Source organism: Terrapene carolina, unplaced genomic scaffold (genome assembly GCF_002925995.2).
Source record: "Terrapene carolina triunguis isolate 2854851 unplaced genomic scaffold, T_m_triunguis-2.0 Scaffold84, whole genome shotgun sequence".
Lineage (NCBI taxonomy): Eukaryota > Metazoa > Chordata > Testudines > Emydidae > Terrapene > Terrapene triunguis.
Window position 1 is genome coordinate 43,463,940 of NW_020664435.1, and position 19,103 is coordinate 43,483,042.

Below are 19,103 nucleotides of genomic sequence, written 5' to 3' on the forward strand. Positions count from 1 at the left end.
TTGTTTAAGAATACTGTATCCTGGTTAGCAAGTCATACCAGATTATATGAAGGAAATCAACCTTCCTTCAGGAAAATAACTGAAGTGTAAATGTAAAACAAGATTAAAATCAAGCTTTCTTGCTTGCTGATTTAAATCCAATCTACCATGACTAGAGCCAGTGTAGAGGGTTAAAGACACTAACTCACTTCCAACAGCATTGGTTTGTTTTACACGTAGCAATGGAAATAATTGCTACTCTATTACCTTAATTTTTTTTAAAAGACTGATGGTGTACAGCAAACAACCTACCTCGCCCAACGCTACTGCCATGAAGCAATGAAAGAGATTAGTAAACTGCGACCATCCCCTGAACGAGATGCCCTCATTCAGCTCACAGAAACTGTACTCACCCGGGACAAGTGAGACACCTTCTTCCACTCATACTGGCAGCTACTTACCAGACTGTGCCTATAAGACTACATTTCAAAACATCTTGGTTTGCTTCCAGCGCTGGTTACCAAAAATTATTTTTTTAATATTTTCTGAAATATACTTTAAGTTTATGAAGATGTTTGAGGGAAGCCATACAACTATGAAACAATCTGTTAAATTGTACTTATTCTGTCTAAATGTGTTTTAATAAGGGCGTTTATGTTGGGGGAAGTATTGTTTACACTTAATATTGATGTACAATGCCAATGAGAATAAATATCAGTTAAAATTAATGTGTTCCAAACATTAAATATTACTGTATGTGTGAAGTGATAAGGTTTACTGCAAAAACATGGTTTGATTGCTTTCCCAGCTGTGTGTGTTAAACTTCAGAAGTACCCAAAATGTTATATAGGAGAATGGTTTATTATAAAAGACTGTACATAAACTTAACAAGTTATATACAAATTAAGTGAAGACTTTCCAATTTATAAAGAAAATACAGGTAAATTATTGGTTGCTAATTTTTCAGAAGGTGATATTAACACTTAAAGCAGAAAGCATTTGGAAGTTACAATGATTTTAGGGAGAAGGTGAAGGAGTTCCAATATTTCTAATTTTACACTAGAAAAGAAATGATGCAGCAACCAATCAAGCTTCCAACCACCAGTCTTTTAGCACTTTGTTATAGAAGTGTACATTTAATATCCCATTAGGACAGCACTTTAAAGTCCAAAACCAATCTTTACTACATACAATAATAGAGCATACTACATACTCTACTTCAGATAAGCTAAGCACTACAGTTTTGTATAAACTGAAGTGAACATCCCATCTGACTTTTTGCCCAATTTCCCATAATGGAGTGGAGAGGCAAAGTGCATTTGTCACTTTCCAATAATAAACAGGATGTGAATGTCTGTCCCCCTCTTTCTGTATGACTGCTAGCTCTGACTGCCTACTGGGTGAATTATCAGCTTCAAACATACAAATTTCTCCTGCTGGTCCAGCATACAGTGTGTATTTAGTAATGTCAGTTGCAGCAAACTGAAACTAATTATTAAATTACAGTGAGTTCAACACTCAGCTGAGAATCCTTTAAGTACTTAATTTTAGCAGTACTTGAACCCTTTACACACTAATTTTGAAAGAATGTTCTGATAAGTGGATAGTTTTCAGGTTTGGTATATTTGTTTGCCCACTAATGTAGCCTTATTTTTAACATTGACAACACTTGTCCTTAGTTTAGTACATTGCTAGTGATACCACAATCATAAATTGGCTTACTTGGCAAAGCAATTAGAAGTGCTGACAAAGTAATGCACAAGACCTTTTGTTCCACATATATTTATGAATGGAAAAGTTGTAATGCAAATTTACTCATTTAAAAAAAACTTGGTACAAATTACACATACATAAGACCACCCATTTTTGATTCACATGGACACCGTAGAGACTCAAGCAATTCATTGCAATAGATTTTAGTGAGTTCTCCAGGTAAAGATTACAACAAATTGGAAGCATCTTGGATTTTTAAAAAAGTATATTTCAATACATAAGTTTGTATGCATGCTTTAAACAATTATAGTTCAAGAATGAGCAAGAGTCTAACAAAATGTAATATGACCAGCACTGACAAACTTTTCACCCAGATTTTAATATGTTAGTCTAACTTAATGTTAGTTACCATGCTGCACTGAAAAATTTAATGGCACAATCTGAATCATGGTTCATTAAATATTATACCCTACTTCCCAAGAATATTTAGGCTGGTCATAAAATTAACAATGCGTAAGTAAATAAGCATAACCAGTAATAAGACAGTTGCTTGTTTTACAAATTGCTATCAGGTAAGACAAACTGTCTCCAAAGATTTATGCTTATGGAGATGGACATTCTTCAATCATACCATTAAAACAGTATGGCCTGAAAAGATGGGCACATTTTTTTTTAAAAGTGTATTAAGACAATTGTTAACCTTTAGTTACCTCTTGTAAATAATCATGGTATGATTGAATACAAGACCCAACTTGAAAAGCAAAGATTCTAATCAGCATAGTGCATGATTGATTCGACATAATTCCCAGGGAACAGGCCAGTCACTCGATTGCAAACTCCTTCATACCACCCATCATCATTCTTCTTTATCACATAAATGATTGCACCTTCCATAAATGACAGCTCATCATCCTTGTCCTTTGTGTAGTCATATATAGCAACAACTAGGGATGAAAAGAGTCAGACAAATTAGTTTGGCATGTACTATTACACAATACACAGCATTTTAAAGTGCAGGTCTCATATTTAAGTGACTAGTAAGGACATCTCAGGGTTTTCAGTTTTGGTCTCAGTGATTCCTGTATCTAATGTGCTCAGTTTACAAATAAAGTCATCCCCCAACTCTCCTTCCTCCCCACCCCCCAACATGAAATCTGGAGAGTCAAGATAAAATTTCCTCTTAACATTACCACCAGTAAAGAAGGTGTACAGGCCCAATTAGGCCTTCAATTAAAAACTTTTGGCTTGCACAGGTATAATTGATCGGAATGTAGAAAATGTTTCAGAGATACATGAAAAGGAACAGAATCCAGTTCACTGAGGTGTTAAAAAAAAAAAAAAAAAAAAAAAGGGTAAACGGTTAGCCTTGCAGCCACAACACTGTTTGTCACAGCAGACAGAACCTGAAATACACACATCTGTTAAGGTACTATTTATATAACTTTGTAGAGTAGAACCTTCCCACGGATAAAATCAGCTATTCACTAAATGCTGGCCATGTTTATGTAGTGCTGCTTTTAGCAAAAATCCTAAAGAAATCAGATCCAAAGGGAAGCTGTTAAAAGGCACATCTCCTACTTATAAGTGGCATATAACAGTGCTGGGGATCTAAAGATTCCAACCTTGCAGATTAATCTTAGAACTAAATTCACCAGCACAGGAGTAATTTTTTTCAATTTTTTAATTTAGGAGATTTTTAGGTCCAAAATAAATTAAGGTTGCAATCACTCAAGAATTAGGAAATTCCAGAATTGAGTTTCCCTATACAATCTTAAATTGGCCTCCAATTTACATTTTGATAGTTTTTAAACACATGACCACATCCTATATTTTTCCATAAGACCTTCAGGGTGCAGGCTGAACTGTGCTCTGGTAATAAATCAGGGTTGTTTAGTGAAAGAGGCTGTTGGCTGTAGGGCCCCTGCCTCAACTGTTGCGAAAGTTGGAAGGTATGTAGCACATGAGGAAAGGAACTGCATCAAAGAGAGGAAGGTCTGGTGGTTAAGATTGTTGAATGCTGCTCTGGAGAATTAGATTCCTTCTATCACTCCCTCTGCCACGAGTTCCTATGTGATATTAGGCAAGTCACATAAACCAAAGCTTTGACAAGCGGCCACTGTGTTCCTCATTTTCTAGGTGCTTAAACTTGATGCTAGTGTTTGATTTATGGAAGTGCTCAGCACTCAGATGCAACTGAAGTCAATGGGAGCTGTGTTCAGAACATAAAATGCTAAGTACTCTGCTGCAATACTATTGCTATTAAATATTAAGTATTCTGAAAAATAAGGCCCTAGGCTTTTCAAATTATGCACCTAAAGTTAGTGGACACTTCTTGCTTTAATCTTTGTGCCTCATTTCCCCCTGTATAAAATGGAGATAATACCACCACCTCACAGGTGACAAAAGACAAAGACAAAATTAACTGTTTGTCAAGAACTAAGATGTGAGCACAAAAGAGAAGCCACTGAGGAAAATTAACAATTCTGTAGTCAGTTCACGGTTTGGAGGGTGCACAGCAAATAGTGCCTGGGGCCCCACATTGAATGATTAGCATAAAAATATGGAAGTAGTAATGATTCAGTGAGCACATTTCATCCTGTACACTCAATGAGTCAGGGGTCCTATGGAAAAAAATAGCATGTGATTATGTAAATGAAGACAAGCCATGTGCACAAGAGGGCCAAATTAGTGTTGCACAAACAGCCTTAATTCTGACATTTCGTAAGAGTTGAGTGCTTGACATTTCAACCTTAATGTACTTTTTATAGATGAAAGATGGATTTATGTTGGGGGCAGAGGGCGGGCAGAAGAAAAAAAAAAAAAACCACACTTTCCACAGTGAGTAATTACAGTGGTAGCATTGATCAGTTTCATGCTCCTTAGTTCCAAGAGTGTACATGTGGCAGATATCTGGAGAAGGGAGTGACTTACGGTCTGGGCACATTAGTAAAATGAACCTATGTTGGCATCACTCAAATGTCTAAACTCGTGCTGAAAACAGTTTAGCAACTAATGAAGATGGAACATAATAGTTTAACTGTTACAGGGAAGAAAACATACTCCAAACTCCAAATCGATCACTATCACATTTTCCCTAACTGTGAAACATTTCCCCTCTGGACAGTGGCAGCCAAATCATTTTAAACACCAGGTCACAGGAAACTTGTTGCTGGCAGTTGTCACAAACTGGTTATTTTCTTAGCATAGATTGACCCTACAGCTAGGAAATTAGCATGTCAGTTATTTGCAGAAACAAACATTGCCAGTCTTATGAATGAGGTAAAGAGTTCCATATGCAAATAGGATTTAAAATACTCTTAAGACATTTCTCAAACAAAACCACTATAATTTTACCGTTAAAAGGCTAACGTAAGCCAACTTTGTTATCTCATTTATTCAACATCATCAAGGGAAAAATCCCACAAATAATCAGGCTTTTTGGCCCTACTGGTCTTTCAATGAGGTTATTTCTGGATAGACATCCAGCAGGATTGACACAGCCATTGCTGGTCTAGAAGTGGGCTGTAGCCCACGAAAGCTTATGCTCAAATAAATTTGTTAGTCTCTAAGGTGCTGCAAGTACTCCTGTTCTTTTTGAAGATGAATTAAATCCAATTTACAGCTATTTCTTGTAATGATGGATTACTTATCCACTTCCTTCCAGAGTGCTTGAGTGTATCAAGGACTCTTATTTGTTACACTGGGCACAGCCACTGAGAAGTTAGGAAAGAATGGTTAAGTTTGGATTGAGCAGGGAAATTTTGGTTTCCTTTCATCAGAGCCTACAAGTTAAATTGGATTATGTATTGCCACCATGTCAATGTATGGATTGAACTCTTACCTTTCTCAATATAGTTTTTAGGGGCCCAAGCAGGGTCTCCATCTGCATACGGATCACTGTACTGCACTACTGCAGCTTCCTCATCCTCATAATCCACAGGGGGAGGGGGAGGAGGAGGAGGAGAATCATCAAACATAGGCATCTCATCTGGAGGTGGTGGAGGAGGAGGAGTTGGACTATCAGCAACTAAAAAATGTTTGAAGATTTGCGTCAGAAACAGTAAAGTAAACCTTAGGCTGTGCATTGTAGAGAAAGAGAGCATGCACTACAATACCATGCACTGCTTAGAAACAAAGGCTTTACATGTTAAAGCTACAAAACAACTATGTTATTAGTGGTCAAATCTATGTATAAATGCTACTAGAGTCAAAGCACATGCTCCAGGGGCCATAAGCTGATTGCCAGCAGATAGAATTTTTGTCCCATCTCCATGTATGACAAGCGACTAGATGCAATATACACATATACAAGGGGATGACAGGCATCCTCAGAACCAGGAGGTAATTGGGCACCATGATGAATCAGTGGTTTGACATGGTTTTGCAAATCCTGTGTTAATGCATTTTGTATATACTTCATTTCTGTTATTCTGAGCACTAATTTATTTGCTTCTGTCTTACTTTGAGAATTATCTTTTTACAAAATCTGGTGTAGGACAAGAAGGGAGGGAAGTCATTAGTATATCAGATTTGACTAGGTAAGAGAAAACAGAATAATACACATTCAGAGGCAAAGCTTCGTACAGACCCTTATCTTGCAGAATAGTCTATGAGCACACACCCTGGATTCAATTAGTGAATTAATGCAAATGGAGGATAGGCAGCCACTGCTCTCAGGAGATACATGAGGAATTAAATGCATGATGCAAAATATTCAATCTCTAAAAAGATTCCCATATCAGCACAATTACTAGTGGCTTTGGGATAGGGAGAAAGGAAAAAATGGAAGTACAAATTATTGCTCAAACCCATCTTTCTCCAATTAGTCATCACCAATATTCAGAATGGAAAAATATCAGTCAAGAACCGTACAGCAGTTCTCCCTAGAGAACCTTTGCCATACAGGCCACAGACTCCTTCCCCCAAGCCTCTGATATCCACACTCCTGCAGGTCCCACTGTTCTCTGCACCAGGGAGTGCCCCGGCAGCTTTTTTATGCCGCTTTTACGGCACTGGTGAATGCGAGTGGTGCCGGATTGTCTGTGCATCCTGCGGTGTCAGAGCACGCCGGTGCCAAGGGTCTCTTAGACTAGAGTCCCTCCTCGGCACCGTGTCACGTACTGATGCCAGGGCACTCCATACGGACACGCTCGGTGCGGGGTCCTGGCAGTCCGCAGCAGACTAGGGATGAAGGGCGGATTCCATGAGCAACTGCTTCAATCGGAAATCTCGCTCCTCTTTAATTCTGGGGCGGAAAGCCCTGCAGATCTTGCACGTTTCTATCTGGTGCACCTCCCCCCAGACATGAGTCATGGGGATTGCTTGTTGGCATAGGCTTCCTGCAGGTTCCGCAAAGTTTAAAAGCCTTGGACTCTTGGCATGCCTAGGAGCCCAAGAGGGTGAGGTGGGGTTGGGATTAGGGAAACCCCGCTCCCAAACCTTACTATATACAATATATACACTAACAACTAAGACTAGGCTAAGCTAACTATATGAAAACACTAAGGGAAGCACTTGCTAAGCAAGCAACAGCAGTTCCAATGACCGTCACTGGCGGTAAGAAGGAACTGAGGAGGGGCTGGGTCGGCAGGGTCATATATTAAGCGCCATGAAGGCTCCACTCCAAGGGGGCTCCACAGCTGACCCGACGGGAGCTGCTAAAGGAAAGTTTTCCAACAACTGTGCGTGCGGCGCGTGCACACCTGATTGGAATGGACATGAACACACATCTCGAAGAACAGTTAGGAGAAAGTGAGTAACTGTTTTTTCTAAACACTGGCTTGCAAACTCTCCTCCAGCCAGCAAATAAGGGCTGGAGATCCATCTTCCCCATTCATGGGAAACCCCACAACATATTACATCTTAACCTCTATATATGGGCAACAGACATCCCCCAACTGCTCTCCTAGGTCAAACACCTCACTTTAGCCCCTCTGCAACATGAAACATTTCATTACACTTTCCCCATTCACTCCCTGCTACTGATCATCCTGCCAACCAGGACAGAGGCCAAAGATCTGTTTGTATCCAATCAAATCTACATATGCAGTCCCCTCTGTGGAGGAGTATGACAGCTATTTAACAATGCACAACAATCTACATGACAGTTTAGGATAAACAATGAAAAACACTGTATCCAGATGAAGTTCTGAGCCCAGCATGCTCGGCAGCAACAGCACAGAGAGAGAAGGTGGAAAGCCTCTGCTCTGAGCCTTGACTGAGTAGCTCAGTGATGGAACCTGTGCCCAGTCTGGCAGGAGCTCCCTCCTCCCACTCAGATTTCCTTCCAGTTCCTGTGAACAAGCTCCAGCCAAGCAGCTGTGGGACAAATCCCTTTCATGAACATTGGGGCCAGAAGCAAGTGCCCCACTGGCCAGATTCAGCCCATGTGCCATATATTTGGCATCTCCTATAGAAATAATTTAGTTAGGAGTAATATAATTGGTGGGCCAGAACCTGAGCAGAACACCAGAGTTAGCACAAAAAAAAGTGTAATAATTCCATACAAGTGTCTGGGCCTTGTTTTGAAATTTCACCTTATAGCACCACTAGCTGCATCGCGTCCCACTGCACTGTTCTGAGGGCACTGGATCAGTGCCACCGATTGAATCGCCAACATCAGTAACGTTCTTTGGACGTCTCCAGTCCTAGTACCATCCCAGTCTGACCTTGCTTAACATAGGACAGATCTGATGAAACCACAGCTCCAAGATGTTATGGCTCAAACCATAGGGTTCTACAGCCCTACATTTAGAGTGTAATATGCTAATGGTAACAAGCAAATAAAGGACAGGGAGGGACAACATGGTGATCATGAGTGAAGCTTTGGATGTGTGTGAAGTTAGCAGAAATTAAGATTTTTTTTTTTTTTTTTTTTTTTTAAAAAGACCTTCTTACTCCTCACCTCCAAGCCATTAGTGATTCTTCTCCCAGACAAACCTCCACTTATGCTACTTTCATGAATTGGACTGTTTCCAAAATCCTTTGCCCAACTAAACATTTTATTCTATAAGAGAGTAATGTCTTGTAGGTGTCATTGTCTGCACAGTGAAATAGGACTTGCTAGTAGGCATAGTTTATTGACCCAATTCACTTGACATAGAAACATGCACACCCAAATAAATGATACAATATAGGAATTGGATCTGTTTCATACAGTATCTTGGGCACACATTTCACAAATGTATTTCCAATTCAAATTGAACATCTCCCACAATTTCCATCTCTCTGAGCATTTTGGATTTTGTTCTATTTAATCATGCTCAACAATTCTTGTCCTGTTCCAACCAGTGAAAATGCCTTATCTTACTAACTGCAAAAGTATGTTAATTCAACAGTAAGGTTGCTTATTTAAAAAGAACAAAGTGCCAACAGATACACCGATTTGGCTGCAGCATACAAGTCTGTTTTAAGTGTTTCTCCTAAAACATACAAATTCAACTTCACATTTAATGGGAGAAATGGGAACAAAGTACTATATATGTGCTACTAAGCAGAGTTAACCCTGTTCTTGGAAATTTAACCTTTACATTTCCTCACTGATTTTAACTGGGCAACTGTAAAGGGACATTAACTTTGTTCTGTTGCATTTATTTTTCTTTTTAAAAATAAAATGGGAGAGGAGGAAGGGCAGAAATTGCCTGTTCTCAGTATTAACATTTAAATGGTTTCAAATCCAGATTTCAAATTCAAACCCTCTCTTGGGTGTGTACAACGTAAGGGCATGGTGACTTCCTGCACCTGTGCTGCTGCTATTGTTTAAGTGGAGATTGGGCTATAGCAATCCCCCCCCCTTTTTTTTTTTTTTTTTTTTTTTTTTTAAAACAAGCAGCACACCTACTTGTATTGTATCAGCTGTGTCTGTGTAAGAGGTATTAGGAAGTCTGAATAAAATCCTCTTCTATGAAGATACCCACAGTCGGAGTACAGGGTGCAGGAAAAAAAGAGTAGGTCTTGTGGAATTTCTTTCAGGGGCCACAGAAGAAGGGTTTAGGAGTCCACAGAGGAAGCAACTTTCCAAGTATTTCAGATCCATAAGGACGGGAACCTCTCATGCCATGGAAGTCCAGCCTATCTATGTTGCTCTGTGGCCTTCACGCCATACTGTTAATGGGGTTCGTTGGGGAGTGGGTAAGTGAAAACCCAGCAGTTGGGCAAAACTCAAACCCAGTTTTGTAAAGTGCAGTTTTTGCACCACTGCCTAAAACTCCATTTTCCACTCTGGATGTTCACTACCCAGTTTTCAAATGCAATTCACTTTAAAAAAAAAAAAGATTTTGATTGAGTAAAGTTTTGATTGGGAAAGTTCACCCTTTCCAGGCCAGGTTTCAAACTTTAGTCATTTTTGCCGTAGGCCTGTTAAAAAGTGAGCTCAGATTCTCTTCCTTTGGTTATACACACACACACAAAGTTTGTTTGTTTGTTTTTGGGTGGAGAGGATTCACCTTCAGGAGGACTATAAGCATGGAAAATTTCAGTCCAAAAGGCTAATAACTTTCTGAAAAATTAATATGTAAAAATGGGGTTCTAACATTTTGTAACCTTGATCTCTAGCAATTGCTAGCCTACTATGACAGAGAATGGGTTTGGAAAGGTTTTTAAATGCAAACTTGAGCCATGCTATCTATTTTATTCTATACAAGGTTTATAGCGTGCTCCTCACTGTCACATTTGGGCCCCTTGTCTTGGCCCTGATTCTGAGAAGTGCACAATACCCCCAAGGCGAAGGTGAAAACTTGACTGCTCAAGTGTTCTTATGGGCGCTCAGCACCCTGTAAGGAGTCAGCTCCTTGCAGGATCAGTGCCCTGAAGGCTCCCCCAAGACATGCGTAGCGTCCACTGTTAATAGGAAATTGCAGGCACTTTGCACCTCTCAGGATCAGATCCTTTGTTACTATCATTGCTCAACTTTCCAGAAGATGTCCAGATTCTAGTGAATGTTTTCACTTGTAGAAAACAGGAGGAAAAGGGAAGAATCGAGGCAAACTCCAAGCTCCTTCTATTTGCATTAGATAGTAAAACCGCACCTTTCCTTTTGTTTGGCTACACGACTTTCTAAAAAACTTCTACAATTTATGAGTTAACAATTACCCAGGTGCATATTTTAACAGGCTATGTAATCCTTTCTAATCCAAGCTAAGTAATTATCACTAGTGGTAGGCAGGAGGATGCAACACTAAATTAATTTTTTTAATATATATTTCTACATCCACACTGAGCAGATGCCACATATTTCACATTTTTATCTCTATCATAAATTTGCAGCTCAAACCTTCAATGGGTCAGTAATAATCATGCACATGTTATAAAAAATTGAAGAGTGCGCCCTTCAGCTCCAATAGCATAGTGGCACTAGAATGCAAGATGGTATTAGCTTCTGAAAAGGAAACAAAATAGTCTGACTTGCCAGCCATGCATGCTAGAAGAAAACAGGCTCTACTCTTTGACAGCTCAGCTTGTCCAAACTTACTGTTTTCCTGCACCCTGGCCACGAAGCCTGTGAGAGGTATCTGTGGAGTCAACTGAGGCATAGGGGGAGGGGGTGGAGCAATAGAAACTGGTAGCAACAGAGACCATATTGGGGAAGTCAAACAGATAAAGGAAAAAAAGGAAACAAAACAAGAGCAGCTGTCAGTAACGAGGACCACAAAACAAAGTACGCAAAGAACAAGAACACACACAGAAGAACCTTCTTCAAGTTTGTTTTCCCAAAAGCAAAGCTAAAGCCGAATTCATGTTTAGCCAATTAGTGACTCAAGAAAAAAAAAAAAATATTTATCTGACTGAGAGGCAAAGTCAGTCTGAATGTTCATAGTTCAGAGGACATGAGAACGAAGGATTTCACTCATTAGCACCTAGAAACTGCACAAAACAGAACTTCCTTATTCTCAATGTTAAAAAAAAAAAAAGGATTACTCCAAAATTCTGTGATTATCTTTAAAGAGAAATATTAATGGGATATACAAGGTTTCAGAGGATGGTGGTCTCCTGCTGTTATATATTCACCATATGTGTCTGCTATTATGTAAAATAAATTTGAGGTAAAGCAAAAATGTGTTTATAGGAGCAGACAATCCTGCAACTCCAGCTATTATAAATTATGAGAAAATAATCATTGGTCATTCAGTATGAAATAGTCACTTAAGTGCTTCACTATTTACTATGCTACTGTGGATCTATTGTATTTTTATTGGTTTACAAGAAAGACCTGCTCTCCCATTGGCTGAAACACACAATAGCTTGTAAATTGGTTTCCAGCAGCATAAAATTTTGTTTTCAATTTTTTTAAAGCCTTCTATAAATACGAGCCACCAAGCAATCTGAAGGCGGGTGTAGGTTCCAATGGTACAAATGGCCCTCCCATGCATATGCAGAACTCTCATCCAATTAGTTGAAATGTACGAGTGCACATCCTCTGAACTGTATTCTGTTGATCCATTCATTTTATTGAGCAAAGGGTTTAGTGTTCTTTATAAGTGTGTATGTGCAGTTAGTGCTCATTAAAAAGGCACAGGACTGACTGCCTAGAAACTGAAGTCCTCTCTTTATAAAGCACAGGCAGTAGCAACACAAGCTCCCCTGCACTGACTGACCAAAGTGTGTCAGACTCGTGCTGGAAGGGGACAGTAGTTCAGCTCCATTAACATTTAAGCCTTGAACTCTGTTGAGACTGCCATCAAAGATCTGTTCTGGTGTAACATCTCCCCAAGAGGATAAAAATAGACCAACTCATTTAACAAATTAAGCCTTTTTTTTTTCAGTTTTAAAACTTTTACATTTAACTACAAATGAAAACATTGCGAGGTGTGAATTCAGCAGAGTAATTTAACTGGAATCGTAAAATTGAAAGAGGTTCTATTCTTCTGAGCAAGCAACAGTTTTAAAACAAAGGCGTAATTAACATTGTTTGCTGAATAAAGGCAGCATTCCAAAACCAACTATTTCCCCCATATAATTTATCAATGTAGAAATGTGAAAGGGGAAAAAGAAAGCAGATTTGTTTACAAAACTGAAGTAAACATTTCAGAGAAAAAAATTACTGTTCGTAAACATGAAAGTGTAACCCAGGGGAAAACAGGAAAAACTGGATGTCTTGTCAAGACAACGATGTCAAAACCACCCATTTTGGAAGTGGATGAAAATAGTTTCAAGTGAAGAAATATGCCCATCACAATACCTTTTAAAAAAAAATCTAAAATCAATGTTTTGAAGCACTGTATACAATCCAGATTAAGGGATTATACTTGCATTTGAACAAAGAAATTGCATTCGGAATCTAAATTTTCAATAATAAAATCAGTTACATAACATTTGAGGCAATTCAGCCATTTTAGAAATTAAATCTAGTTTTGGCATCTGAACACCACTATTGAAAATGAACAGTTTCTCTGAGTTACAACGAATTATTTTTGCAGTGAAGTGTGTGGAGGAAATGAAGGGGACTGAGTGTGTCTGAGGGGCCTGGGAGAGAAGGGGAAGGTAAATATTAGTTTAAATAAATAAATAAATATTGACCATCCCCGGAGCTTTCCATCTATATAAAATTGTTTTCCATTGAAAATGAACTCTAGATCAGTGGGGAAGTTCTTAATCTAAATGTTTTTCACATATCACATACATAACACTAGAGCAGCACCAAGACATTCCTTGATTCTCTTGCAACTGCAGAGCAAAAATATCAGAGAGATGATGATGTAGCAAAAGTTGCAGCTAGCAGAAAGGTATCTTCGAAACTATGTGAGACAAGCAGTAGGGCATTATTAATCCATCTTGGGGTTGTGTGTGCATGACCATAATTTGATGGGCATAATTTAGCTGTGAGTAGGGGCGAGGGGAACACTGGTTTGCTACCTAAATTTCAGGCCCTCACCTGGAGTAGAGGGAGGGAGGCAGCAGAGGCACAGACCAAATCTGCTTAAGTGCAGCAGTGCTCAGCAGTCAGCACTTCCCCCACTTCACCCAGCTAACCAATCAGCTGCTTCTAGGGGTGCCCTGTTGGGCAGGTGGCATGCTGCTCTATGGAACTGGCTCATCTCTTCTGCTGCCTGCTTCCCCCACCCCAGTGTGGAGCAGGAGGCAGCCAGCTTGACAGGCCAGGGAAGGGGACGAGCTTGCTGCAGAGAAGAGACCAAATCACCCCTGTCCTGTTCCCCCACCACCTCAGACTCAGGTAGGGGGAGGTGGAGAGTGAGAGACTCTGGAAGAAGGACCCAGGAGAGGCGCGAGTTCAGGCAAGGAATTTGGAGGATGGGGTGCTTGGGATGAGCAGGAGGGAGGGGAGAAGCTGGATATTTGGAAGGCAGAGCCAGGGTGTAACAGTGAACTTCTACAGCTGGGAGCCTCGTGATGGGAAAGGTGTAGTATGGGCATCTGTGCTCTTGCTCTGCCGGCTAGGTGACTCCACTAGATGTGAGAGTGCAGGGGTATGCTAGCTGTACATCCACAGGTTTTTCTACTTCATTCCACGTCAGTCTTTTCATAATTCCCCTCTTATTAAATATTTTAAACATAAACAGGGGATTTAGTAATGACTACGCTAATATTTTAAACCATTTAAAAAAAAAAAAAACATTGTGAGGATACATTTCTGTCCCCTAATCAGTTCTTTAAATCATGCTATTGAAGTTAGTGCTGAGAAGTGAAAGGCCTAAAGGGAACTCAAGTACTGGAGAAATCCCATAATACTGTGGTTATTAAATGAAATAAGAGGAAAGCAGGTAATATTAATGCTATGCAAGGAACATGATTTCCAGCTATTTTATCCCGTGGTCTCAGTATCAGACAGTAAGACATTTAACAGTGATAGTCAACAATTTTTCTCATCATCTAAATTTTTAGTAGAACAGGAACATTCATAATGTACTTGAAATATTAATGGTCCAGTTTTAAACAATAGCTCTCTCTACAGCCAATATTCCAGATCCTACCAAATTAGTTCTCCCTTCAGAAGAGCTTATATTTTTGGACTGTGCGCACAAAAGTACACCCAGCACACCTGAAATGCTAACTAACGTTTGCTTATAATTAATTAGGTAAGCCTGGTGTTACCCATTACATTAACTGCTTGATCACTTTCTAGGGAAAAAGTGTTGTGTATAATTCAAAGGAGGCAAAGTGTACCTTTTTGCTATTTTTCTCAAGTAGAGGGAGAAAACCAAACAGCATTTGGATTCTGATTGTTGCCTATCACAGAGAAATCATACTTCAAATCATTCAGCTCAAAACATTCTATGATTGCTGCATAACGGCAAAGCGCAGAGGCTTACTTGAGTTTTGAGAATAGAGAGGCCCGCCATTAACATGAGGTTGAGCAGAAAATGGGGCAGTCACAGAGGGATTCCGTCTGTATCCACTAGAAGATGCTGAAGAAGTGGTAGAGTTGTGTCGTGAAATTTGCCTGGTCATTGTGCCATACTGGGAACCAGGAGCTGAACCAGGAGCAGCTGAAAAGCAGTAGCCAAAAGGAACCAACAAGAAGACTTAAGCCAAGTATTACTTAGGACAGAATGCAGAAAACAGAAAAAAGACCCAGAACATGGTGAATACTTGAAACCAATACTCCAGTACCTGGAGGTCAGCAGCGAGATATTAACAAAACAAAAAAGAAACATCTTGTTATACCAGTCCTGTGCTATCAGCCATGTAAAATACATAAATAACATTCATAAAAAGATCTCATTTATGTTTTCTGAAATGTTGTCGCTATTTTAACCCACTTATACAGAATGTTGGATCAGCTTGTTTCCTAATTTAACTGAATTTTTGTTGTTGCACTACCTGTTAAACAAAAAGAAAGAAGCACACTTTGAGAAGGTTGCATATCTTCTTGAACGCAAACATTTTTGCATTCTGAAACAGATGCCTTCAATCTAGCCAAAGAAAAAGAGCATATTTGTGTAGGTTAAGAAAAATAGGGGGAGAAAAGGACACCATCACCACCAGAACAAAGTTTTTAAATTGGGTGCTCAATCAAGCATAAAAATCAGAGTGATACGATTCTAAGACACTTTCCACATTTATAATTTCTACTGTTTAACAACTGTGCTTCCATATAGGGAACTTGCATTAACAAACTAGAATAGTCAACACAAGATATTTCAGCATTCTTCTGTGAGATCAACACCAATTCCTACCTGCCTCACATCTGGTCTGCAACATTCTCAATATTGCAGATTAGTAATGAACAAACAGTCCATCTTTTTTCATTTTTGCTATTTCATGTGTGCGTGTGTCACAAAAGTCAGAATTTCACACTATGCAAACCGATGAGCGTCTTGTGTTGCTTGAACTCTTTTTGCCAATGTACAAGTTCTTTTCAGATTCCAAATGTAGTAACAGTATTGGAGTAAAATATTACTACATGCATATAGATGTAAACACACACACACACACACACACACACAGTACATTCTGAAGTTTACAGACTAATATAACACTATTCAAAGTCACTTTCACTTATTTCAGATAAGAGAAAGCGTACAAGGATTATATGGGTCAAAGCCTCTAAAGTTAGTTTTGTAGTAAGAGAATGAATTCTAATAATTGTCCTTGGTTGGGATGGTGAACTAAAAGTTCTCTAAGGAATGCTCTCAAAACCCCTCACTAACAGCTATGCATGTCATTTGCTGAGCAGCTTGAGGAGACAAACTGACAGGGCCCTTAATAATGACTTTAATGCTTGTGAATCCAAGGTGCTTCAAAGTGCCAAAGAGCAATGAAAACTGATTTCCTTCACCATCCCACCCAAATCTACCAGGAAGCAAGTCACTTGTATCTTCTCATTGGCTCATGCAGGAGAATTCCTGAAGTCTCCCGGTTTTGTATCTCCATGAAGGATCACAGAATTGTACCCAAGCCACTGAGCCAGACGACATTTCTGCTTTTCCTTTTACATTTTCCTTCATAATCAGTTCACAAGAGAAGTCCCTGTATGCACCATCTCCACTCTACCCACTACTGTTTTCAAAACTACAGTGTACTTTATTGGTGAACTTCTTGTTTTCCCACTCCCCCCCCAAATACAAGAACGCATGAACAAGGACTACACTCAATCTGAACTCACATTGTTAATTGGATTTTAGCTTTAGTGGGAATATTAGGATTCAAAGCAACTAATGTAGTTTTTCCATATTTTATTTATTTACCTTCAGAGGCTTTCACCACAGGAAATTAGTTGGGATTAGATTTGTTAAAAAAACAAAAAACCACTAACATTGATGACTATACCAGATCACATACACCCCACTACAAAAGGCAAATGGCTTCTATAAATCCATTAGGAGGAGTTTATTATTGATTATGTCAAATAACTGCAATCACGCCAGCGCTGACACAAGTCTCACCTATCGTACTGCCCATCGGGAGAGGTGGTGGCAGTGGTGGTGCTGGCGGGACTCCAGGAGGAGGAGGAACAGAAATTTGTGCTAATAAAATAGTTCATATTGCCAGTTAGGCTAATGGCAAAAGAGCTACATTTTAAAAGACAACAGGAACGCAGAGACTTTACAGTATAAGAAAATATTCAACATTATACACACAGGCCCTGATCCTGCAAAGGGTTCTACAATTGCACACCTTTTCTCCTGCAGGGAGTACCTATCGATTTTACTGGGGTGCTTTGTAAGATCCATGCATGCAGATCCCTATGCAGGCCAAGAACACACAGTGGGCCTTAAGACTTAGTAAGAAGTGAACATTTGTAAACAAAGGAACAAGATACAACAGCAAAGTTCCACCTCAGAGTAAAAATCTGACTTGTGAATACCACCACTCTAGTTTATGAGACTAGGGCTAGGTCTACACTACCCGCCTGAATCGGTGGGTAGAAATCGATCTCTCGGGGATCAAATTATCGAGTCTCAGCGGGACGTGACAATCGATCCCTGAATCGACGCTCTTACTCCACCAGCGGAGGTGGGAGTAAGCGCTGTCGACGGGGAGCTGCGGAGGTCGATTTTGCCGCCGTCCTCACAGCGGGGTAAGTCGGCTCCGATACGTTGAATTCAGCTACGCTATTCGCTATATCTCCTTTAGTGGTTTAATCGAAGGAAGAAGTTTGTTTAAAAAATTGTAAATAATTTTCTAAATGGTAAGTGATAAAAATCAATAGACTATTTCAAAAAAACAATTCCGATCATATGCATACAGAATGGCTGTTTCTTCTTCTCAGGACATCTAGAAATGTCTACTTGTCAACATGCGTTTGAAAGCATGGATTCCACCTGTTCCTTATATCTTAAAAAGAAAAGATAGTCCTGATTTTTTTTAAAAATCATGTTACAATGTAATGAATAAAAATGAATGAAAAAAATAGCAGCTGACCATTTTTGTCATTTTGTTGTTTGTTTTGGGAGTGATTCTCTTCCAACCTCTTCAAAAGGGAAGGGATGAGAACTTCAAGGCTCCCTTGACATTTATGAGAAAACATCTGAATGAGCCACATTGCAGTATTAGGTATCATAAAAAGAATCTCAAATACCTGGCCCAACAGTTGGTGGCGAAGGTGTAGGCACGGCAATGGGAATGCCAATACTGCTGCTTCCACTGTTCTCTCGACTGCCACTTCCTCCACTACTACCACTAAAGGGGAGGAGGAGGAGAAGATGACATGTCAGCACTTCTTTCCATACAGCCTCACCAACATTCATATCACTTATCTGAACAGTGACCAAATAAATTAGCTCAATTACATAAGTGTGAGGAAAACCACCCTGTAGACTGACTGTTCCTGAAACCCCTATTACTTACCGCCCTCAGATCATTAAATCAAAATGTATTAAAACTCTAGTAGATACAGATATCATTAGCTAAGCTGTTAGCCACTTTTTATACAGCCATGGCTTTTAATTACTTATAACTACAAATGTAAGCAACTATACGAGATCTAGACAGCTGTCAGTCCAATGTGAATACTGTAATGGTTCCAGGCACCTTAAATTAAGTACAGTAACTCTCCACTTTATGGTGTAGTTATGTTCCTGAAAAATGCGACTAAGCAAAACGATGTTAATCAAATCCAATTTCCCCATAAGAAATAACGTAAATGGGGGGGAGGAGGGGGTAGGTTCCAGGGAATTTTTCCCCCCCCAATCAATCTATATCTATATCTTTCATAGACATATAGTATAAGTTTTAAACAAACAATTTAATTCTGTACACAGCAATCATGATTGTGAAGCTTGGTTGAGGTGGTGAAGTTAGGGTGGGATATTTCCCAGGGAATGCCTTACTGCTAAATGATGAACTAGCACTCAGCTGAGCCCTCAAGGGTTAACACATTGTTGTTAATGTAGCCTCACACTTTACAAGGCAGCACAAATGGAGGGAGGGGAGACAGCATGGCAGACAGACAGAAACACACATCCTGAGAGAGAGAGAGAGAGAGAGAGAGAGAGAGAGAGAGAGAGAGAGAG

The 19,103-nt window shown here is 39.5% G+C and overlaps 2 protein-coding genes across 6 annotated transcripts in view; one reads left to right on the forward strand and one right to left on the reverse strand.

The window, feature by feature from the left end:
- Positions 1 to 1,616, forward strand: part of PDSS1 (decaprenyl diphosphate synthase subunit 1) — a 35,356-nt gene extending 33,740 nt beyond the window's left edge. For all 5 annotated transcript variants that reach the window (XM_024208736.2, XM_024208745.2, XM_024208762.2 and 2 more), the window contains one exon: positions 265 to 1,616. In XM_024208736.2, the coding sequence (XP_024064504.1) occupies positions 265 to 405 (141 nt within the window). In that variant the 3' untranslated portion in view covers positions 406 to 1,616. The remainder of the gene's footprint in view (positions 1 to 264) is intronic.
- A 145-nt stretch (positions 1,617 to 1,761) lies between these two features.
- The window catches only part of ABI1 (abl interactor 1), a 94,114-nt gene continuing 76,772 nt past the window's right edge, over positions 1,762 to 19,103 (reverse strand). The window contains exons 6-11 of the mRNA XM_026649432.1: positions 18,170 to 18,270; positions 17,034 to 17,114; positions 14,958 to 15,134; positions 11,162 to 11,248; positions 5,534 to 5,719; positions 1,762 to 2,636 (exon numbers count right to left, since the gene is read on the reverse strand). Of these exons, the coding sequence (XP_026505217.1) occupies positions 2,461 to 2,636; positions 5,534 to 5,719; positions 11,162 to 11,248; positions 14,958 to 15,134; positions 17,034 to 17,114; positions 18,170 to 18,270 (808 nt within the window). The 3' untranslated portion in view covers positions 1,762 to 2,460. The remainder of the gene's footprint in view (positions 2,637 to 5,533; positions 5,720 to 11,161; positions 11,249 to 14,957; positions 15,135 to 17,033; positions 17,115 to 18,169; positions 18,271 to 19,103) is intronic.